General features: G+C 36.4%; 1 protein-coding gene across 1 annotated transcript in view; it reads left to right on the forward strand.

The window, feature by feature from the left end:
• Window positions 1-6,796, forward strand: part of SMCHD1 (structural maintenance of chromosomes flexible hinge domain containing 1) — a 69,861-nt gene extending 63,065 nt beyond the window's left edge. Inside the window, exons 44-48 of the mRNA XM_031052844.2 lie at window positions 660-730; window positions 2,251-2,422; window positions 4,388-4,546; window positions 5,258-5,375; window positions 6,398-6,796. Coding sequence (XP_030908704.2) covers window positions 660-730; window positions 2,251-2,422; window positions 4,388-4,546; window positions 5,258-5,375; window positions 6,398-6,497 — 620 coding nt within the window. The 3' untranslated portion in view covers window positions 6,498-6,796. The remainder of the gene's footprint in view (window positions 1-659; window positions 731-2,250; window positions 2,423-4,387; window positions 4,547-5,257; window positions 5,376-6,397) is intronic.
• The last annotated feature ends 1,909 nt before the right edge of the window (window positions 6,797-8,705 follow it).

The following is an 8,705-nucleotide window of genomic DNA, read 5'->3' on the forward strand; positions in this document are numbered from 1 at the left end:
ATTGAAATATTCATCTCTTCATAAAAACCAAGTTTTAATCCAGTGTATTTTCAGAAAATTAGATACTGTCAAGAGACTTCAATGATAAATTCTTTTCCATGTCCCTCAGGGGAATTCAAAACCATATTGCTTGACATATCTCATGCAAGGCTGCATCAAGCTAGGCTTTGTATAGAACAGCTTTTTCTGCAAAAACAAAGCCTTAAACTCAGTTGGATCATCAGCCTGTGAATGTTTGGGGTTTTTTCTTTGATAACCCACTGAATATTAAGAAACATGCTAAGAAACTGAGAACACAGTTCAGGAAGGACTTTAAAAAATTACCATTTATGTAATTTCCTAAAACTTGGGATTTTATTATGTGTGTCTTCATAAATGTAAAAGTAAGGTATCAAGCAAGTACTTTGGAAAATAATTGTCTTATGGCATAATTGATTGTAAACATAGTAAATTTTTTTCTTTATGAATTCTTTGATGAAAACAAGAGATTGCTGTCTATCTCAATGTCAGAATAAAATTTCATTGAAAAACATGCAGATGCTGTTTTCCTAGTACTTATCTAAAAGCTGTAGTAATGATGCCTCAGAATTTATTTTTTCGAAACTCAAGTTATTTTGTTTGCTTAGAAATTTAATTATTAAAAAAATTACATTTTTCAGTTTTTGGGATGCTCTTGGGTGACACTATCATTATAGATAATTTGGATGCTGCCAACCATTACAGAAAAGAGGTATGTTTCAATTATTCTTTGTATTTTTTAAAACAAACATATTGCATAGTTATATATTTAATACATTACAAACTTAGATTAATTGCTGAGTTTAATGCTGCATTACTTGTAAGTGTGCTTACCATCTGTGGGTCTCAATGCACTTAACAGTGAATGAAATCCCTTTTACTGGCAATGGCAAAATTACCTCTATTCAACAAATTCTATTACGTGAATATTGCCGTCAAGCATGAGAGCATGTTTTTAAATATAAACAGTTTTAGTTTTGCAGTTTAGTATTAAATGCAAGCACATCAGTACTTTCCAAGTTCCTGTACATATAATAAAACACAGGAATCTGAGGCAGATGATGACATTTCAGATCCACGAAAATCTGCATGTGAAACTTTCGAGACCCTTTTCTGACCCATTTTATTTAGGTTCAGTAGGACACATTTTAGCAGGCAAGAGGCTCTGAGGAAGTCCTGACACTGGGCACTTTGTTTCAGCTTACAAGTTGGCTAGAATTGAAATAATGATTCAGCAGAAGAATATGGAACTGTGCAGATTAAACATTAAGCTCTTGGGCTTGGATTTTTTTTCCCCCTGCAGAACTGTAAGAAATAGTGCTGTGGGGTTGTTCTTAAGATAGCAACAAGTTAATAAGGAATCTGGTGGCATCTAAAATTGGTTACCTGTTTTGTTCTTTCACAGTCAGTTCAGTTCTGTGCTCTGGGCCTTACCAGCTCGTTTATTGTTGGATTCTATTCCCTGTTTATTGGCTACTACTAGCTGGTAACCTGGGAACAAGGAGTGATTTGAATGCTTCCAAAGAGTGCGTCAGAAATACAGATACAGTCATAGTAAAAAATCCAGATGATTGACATTAGTATTTTAATGTGTTATAACCATATCTGTATCCAGCAAGTGAACATTTTTCAGCTGTGAAGACTGTGTGTGCTTCTTTCATCAAAAAGTATATTTTTTTTTACTGGAAAATAAAGCAGGAGAGTCTGGAGAATCAGATTTGGGTTGTTAATCAGTGTCAGGAGACTGACCATCGTTGTCTGTTCAGGAAAAGGAGTTAGTGCATGTGGTCATTTCCCAAAATTAGGTCTGGTTCATTTTACCCTATTAGTCTGTCACGCCATTTATTTCAGTCACCACCACAGGTAAATTTCATCAATTATATGGAAATTTTATTGAATATGTTATAAGAAGTAAATCCCTTGGAATTTAGATGCTTTAAGTCTTGGGCATTTTGGGGAGGGGAAGAGAAAAAAGCCATCTTCATCAAGTAGTTCAATAAGTGCTCACATTTTTTATCACCACTTAAGTTTATTGACATTACTTCGTAGTATGTGTTGCTAATTAGCATTACTTAAAAGCAAAAGTCATTAAATGTAATTTCATAAAATACATTCTCATTAGAGAACAAGGTGCATCATGACTGAAAGATACAAAGCTTCACAGCAGCACTGCTGAAAACTTGGGTTTTCCGTGGGGTTGCTAATTTAGTATCACTTTTTATACCTGTGTAGGTTGTAAAAATTGCACATTGCCCTACTTTGCTGACTAGGGCAGGAGACAGGATTCGTAGTAATGGAAAATTTGGAGGCCTTCAGAATAAAGCTCCTCCAATGGACAAACTCAGAGGAATGGTATTTGGAGCACCCATGCCGAAACTTTACTCTGCTTTTGCTGGACAGATAGGTGGGTTAATGAAGTCATGAAAATACAAAACTTCCAAAATTATATTGCTTGCCTATGTTTGTTTTTCTCTTAATATAAAAAGGAAAACTTCAATTTAGCATACAGTTATTTTAAGAAATACGACGTCTATGATGTCCTATTTATGAATTTCCCTTCTAAGTTTACAGCTATTACATTTCCTGAAAGAAAAAATAATAGTCATGAGATATTCCCCCTTTATCTTAGTTTTGTTAAAGAGTATAATCAGTTGTAATAATTCAAACAGCAGGCATGAGAAGCTTGAGCTGATTGAATTCCAGGATCTTTGAAAAATAAGGTTTGGGTCTTTCTTCTCTACAAATACCATACAGCAGTTCAGAATTTCTTACTGTGCAAGTAAGTTCTATGAAGCAGTGATAGAAAAATTCATGTTCTTGTAAGAGTTGTGCACAGCATCTTCTACATTATTTCCCTAACAGGAAAATACCTTCTGTTTCCTGTGGGATCACTTACATTTCATTATGTCTGGAGTCTTCCTTTCAGAATAAAGGTTGTAAGTTAAAAGATGGTGGCTTCTGATACGTAACAGCTGACCTGACTGATTTGTAAAACATTGAAAAGTCTTAATCTCAAATAAAGTTGTTCTTAAATACTTAATTTTCAAAAGAAAGGAAATGAGGTTTCTTCATTACAGTCTTCCTACAAATGTGCAATATAGAGGAGTGGGAGAGAACAAGAGAGAGAGAACACCTGTGTTTATTGGAGAAATTTCGAATATGAGCAAACTACATAACATTAACCAACTGAGGGAGAAAGAAGACTGAAAAGATCTTTCCTAAACATTTCAGTAAAAATACATTACATGTAGGGAAACCATAGTAAGCGTTTCAGCTACAGACTGAAATATCCTGGGTTTAATACACTGTGTTTTTCTGTCAGCACATTTTCAATTGTTGAACTCGGTTGCTACCCCATGTTAATAGAATTGGAATTGTCTGTAATTTAGTACAGGGACAAACATGGCAGAAGAAAATGAATGTTTTAATTTCACTGGGATAGTTACTAGACACTTAAGGGAAAATAATAGTGAAATTCAATATAAAGGACAGCAACTCATTACAAAAGACTTGTTTTGCACTGGGTTTCAGCCTTAACATTAGTTTTGACTTGCTCTTCTTCTGTGCTTGTAGCATAAAAGTAAAATATTTACACTGTGATTACACTGACAAGGTACTTCTAAAATAATCCATACTAAGAATTTATAATGCCTTTTGTCAGTCTTCAGTAACTATGTGAATGCTTTCACCCTGTGACAAATGTAAGGTAATTTAATGTTCAGTTAAGCTTTGTGCTGCCTCATACCACAAAGTAAAATGAATGAGTCTGGGCTAACATACTCAAACCTTTTATTACCTGACATATTTATTCAGTGCCTAGACAAAGAAAAATTCTTTGTCTTGTGTGTTAAAAGAGGAATAGAGTTGTCAGCAAAATAGGCCCTTGTTTATCTGAGTCTGCTGCTATGTCCTTGTTTAAATATCTGTAGGTAAGACAAAGTGAAACTCAGTAAATACCCTCTTGTTCCACAAGGTGGACTAAAATTCTAGTCAGTAATATGAGCTTCAGCTTTGTAGCATTAAAAGCAAAGCATATTACAAGCACACGTAGTGGCATCAAAGGTGGAGAATTCAGTTTGGAGCACACAAGCAACAAGATGCCTGTTGGCCACGTCATGTTCAGAATTCACTGGTACTTTGTCATCTAAGATGCAGGCTCAAAAAGAAAAGAGGAATCAAAATACTCGTGACTTTTACTCATTTTAACAATTGGTCCACTGTCAGTTTGGGTGGAGTTTTTTAAATAGTGCATTTGAAAGACGTTTTCTTATGAATCTTCTACAGTGTGTGGATTGTATTTGGTAGCCTTCTAAGTCAAAATGACCACATAGTTACTGTTTTCTGTTTTACTATTTTACTCTTCAATTAGATCTTCTGCAGCAATACCGCACAGCAGTGTTGAAACTTGATACTGCCAATAAGGACCTTGATTTACATTTACAGTCACTTAATGCTCCAGAAATGCAAAAGAAAAGACAGGAGCTTGCTGAACAAGAGAAAAGCCTCAAGCTAATAGAACAAAAATTGGGTAGGTTATTGTATTATATTTTTGGAGTCCTAAAGGAGGAGAACTGTTAATTCATGTATCCAGATGAATTCTACTGTTACAAGCTAACACGTTCAAACTATGAAGGAAGGTTGTTAAAATAAATTTAGAGCTTAGAGTTGTCTCATTTTAGGAAAAGAATAGAAAAACAGCATGTAGTATGATGCTGTGGATATTGCCTAGAACAGCACTGCCCTGTAGTGTGTTCAGATAATAAAAATGTGGTCAGTTAGTGTCTTGTGAACATGAAACTATGATCCTGCTAATATGAGATTATATAACAGGCTGCTGGCCCAGTGCTAGAGAACACTGACATTCTTTCTGAAATGTCTGTGTAATGAAGAGCTGAATTGCTTTTGCTAAGGAAACACAAACAAAACATTGTGCAATAAAAAGAAATGCACCTAATTCTGCATGGGTAGTATTTCTGAGTTAGAAGTTGGTTTTATGTCAATATTGAATCATTTGTGATATTTTAAAATATATCTAAGAAAATAACACTCTGTGACAACTATAAAGCAGATGGTTTTACCTGTCATCTTTGAATTCAGTTTTAGACATGAGGTAGCTATAAATTTTATGGCATGTCTAAAGCCTTTCTTAAAAAGTTCAACACTACTGTTACAGGAACCATTTATTAGCAGTAGGATTCATAATTTTTTTAATTCGTTTGTTCTTGTCATTTTTTCATAGGTATGACCCCATCAGATAAAGTCACTGAATCATTACTTCAGCCTGTAATGTTAGATATGCCTGACACCCCCATCCCTCCCAAAAGAATGCGAAGAGAAACAATGAAAAAATCGTATAGGTAGGTCTGTTCTAACTCTAGTGATTATTTTCCCATCTTCTGAATTCAAAGCAAAAACTATTTTTGTTTGTTTGGGTTTGGAGGGGGGGGGGATTGGTTGGGTTTTTTGGTGTTTTTTTTCTTTTTTTGCATAAGAGATATATATATATATTTTTAAGGCATACTTGTATACAGCAACCAACAAGTAGAGTTTTTGTAAGGCTGATTTTCAAGGTAATTTTGATTCCTTTAAAGTTTCTGCCGTTAATGATACAAATACAAATCTTCAATACAAAGATTTGCTTACTAGCTCTGTTTCTGTGTATGAACTGATTGATTGGCATCTTTGTGCATTCACATTCCCCCTGTATTCAACTCTCTTACACCCCAGAAATATTTGAGATGGTATGGTTTGTAAATTGTTTAGGTGTGATGTCAAATGTTTGGCAGATGAACACAGAGAATCATTCTTACATAACTTTTTCTAAGTAACTGTCTGAGGTAAGCTGATCTTAAAGTATTTAAGACAGTTATCTTTACCTGTGTATAAATAGTTCTGTATTGCCTCTGTGGCTATTGAGCATTAGTACTCCCAAAAATGTATCAGGGAAATCTGTAAGTCTGTATCTTCCAGATGACATGGAACTGGCTTTTCCATTTCTCATGTCTCTCCTCAGTAACAACATTGTTGCTGAACTGTGGTTGTATTTTTGAGATTATTTAAATCTTACTTGCTTGTGTTCTGTAAATCTCAGAACTAGTTTTTACTATATTACTATGTCTTTTTATATTTGTTGTTAATTTTTTTATCCACATGTGGAACTTAATTGGTTATATATTTAAACCACATAGTATTAGCCTGATGCTATGCCTTATTTCAACAAAATAATTCCAAGAATAAAAAGCTGTGCACAAATGTAGGGGTTTGTAATTTTTATACTAGTGGGAGTTCTGTGCTTTTGCATCAATTATTCCAAGTATATATAAAAAATATAGAAGGAAAAGGCTTGCTTCATAAGGTACTGTGCTATGGTTTTGTCTAGCTCAGAAGAATGGATCTCCTCTACCCCAAAGAAGCAGCAGCAACTGCTGCAAACACCCACTTCAGAACTTAATGGAACTTCACGAAAGAGAAAGGCATAGACTGATGAGACTTGCTGGAAACAGCTCTGTATTGAAAATGTGAATACCTTCAGCTAAAGAAAATATTCATGTTGTATTACCCATTACAACGAAGATTTTTATACTGATAGAAGATATAAATGTATTTCATTTAGTAGTAACAAAAAATAAGTCTTTAGCATTGATAGCCTAATTTTTGTATAGTTAATTTTCATTTCTAAAAGCTTTCAGAGTTTTTATGTTCATGTGTGAAAAAAGTTTAAAATATATCCTTTTTTATTTATGAAAAAAATCTTTTCAATAAAACTGCTTCAATACAAAGCACTGCCAATATAATCAATTGTAATACTTAAGTCAACAGATTGTGCCATTAAATGAGATTTGTAATTTTAAAAGCATCCTGGGCTATCTTAGGTAAGAGACCTTTCTGGACTGATGGATGAGCTGTCAAGGTAATATCAATTTGCAACGGAGGGTTTGAGCAGAGATATAATTGAGATCTAACCACAGCTCTTTGTGGAGTCATTCAGTGGTTAACAACAAGCCAGTATCTAAGGCTAAACCCACTGTGTTGCCATGAGAATTCATATCTCCTGCAGACAAAGTAGTAATTTCTCAGTATGAAGAGCCTTAACATGTTCACTAAGAGGCTATTCTAATGATTCGGAGAGTGGTGAGTAGGGATACTTCATGGGTGCGGATGAGACAGAATACAGAACCAATGCTAATCACTTTTCAAAATCTGTATTACCACAACCCCCATAAAAGAACCCACTGCTTAAGCAGACCAAAAATTGGTCCTTGACATCAAAAGTGTAACTGACAGAAGGATTTGAGTAGGAAATGTTGATGTCGCAAAGGAAAAACAAAAATCCTCACAGTTGAACTCTGTGTGTGCATATTAAAACTTGGAAGTGGGTACTTAAGCTGGAGGTAGAATAATTGTGTTAGGAAATTCTAGATACCTCGACAGAATTTATTAAGGAGAAATTAAGTAGTGGTGGAATGGTCTCCAAAACCTCATGTTTTAAAGGTAGTCTAAGGTAGACATAATTTTGTCCTGTTCTTAAAGAAAATAAATATATTCAAGTATGACATGTAATATCAGCCAACTATGCTAGCCCTGCCTCAACCCTTTCTCCTGTTTTCCTGTTTTTTCAGCTCAGAATTTAGACAGCAAGACTTAAAGCAGGCAGCCATAATGGAAGGTTTGCCATGTAAGAAATTGTCCCACCACACCAAGTTACTTGGTTGTACTTCTTTTAAATTCATTTCTTTTAGTTCTCACATCTGCCCAGCCTCTGGATGACCTTGAATCTTACTTGATTAAATATATATTCCAGCAGAAATGTTTCCTTTTGAAATTCACCTCTTGATGCTGGTAGTGCAGATACTGACCACTGAAGGCATGTGGTGGATCTTCCTGCTAGAAGCAAGCAGGAAACTAAGGAGGTTTCCAGAGTTGTGCAATAGTTACTGGAGATTTCAGGAATTTTCACCAGGGAATTTTCAGGATTTTTCAGCAGATGACTTCAGGTTATTAGAGTGCAAGTTACTGCTTTGCATAGCTGTTTAGGGCAGCTGACCTGGTGCTCACAAAACATTCACACTCTGGAGGTAAGTGTCAGGTTTTTTATTTTTACCCATTCTTTACTGTGTAACAGAGCAAACTAGGGACTGGAAACTAGGGTGTGTATGTTGTCCTCACTGATTCTGTGAGGGGTTGGTAGAGAATGGTGCAGGGAAAGTGAGAAATGGTTCTGGCTGGGGCTTGGGCCAGCTCAGGGGAACAAGGAGCTGGTTTCTGATGGAGGCTGGGGAGTGGCTGCTGCCTGACCCTCCAGCACAGGGAGGTGGAGCAGCTGTGCAGCAGGGCTGGGTGGTGATGGGGAAATGGGCTGCAGGCACATCAGGTCAGGCCCTGGCTGTACTGCAGCTGCTAGGGGCGCCAGCCACAGAGCGGAGCTGGCTGGGAGTCCCCTTGATTCCCTTTGGGCTGCTGGCACCTCTCCCATCCCAGCAAGAGAGGACCTCACCTTCTCCCTTTTTCTCCAACAGAGAGACTCCCAGACAGACTCACACGGTGCTGTTGTCCCACTGTGAGGTGATGTCTGCAATGGGCACTGGTGCATGGAGGGGACCGATCACTGTTCTGTCAGGAAGCTGAGTAGGAGCCCCACTGTTGTGCCGGGTGACCCAGCTCCACCCAGCAGGCCCTGTACAACCCAC

This window comes from Melopsittacus undulatus, chromosome 1, assembly GCF_012275295.1.
Source record: "Melopsittacus undulatus isolate bMelUnd1 chromosome 1, bMelUnd1.mat.Z, whole genome shotgun sequence".
In the NCBI taxonomy this organism is placed as follows: Eukaryota; Metazoa; Chordata; class Aves; order Psittaciformes; family Psittaculidae; genus Melopsittacus; species Melopsittacus undulatus.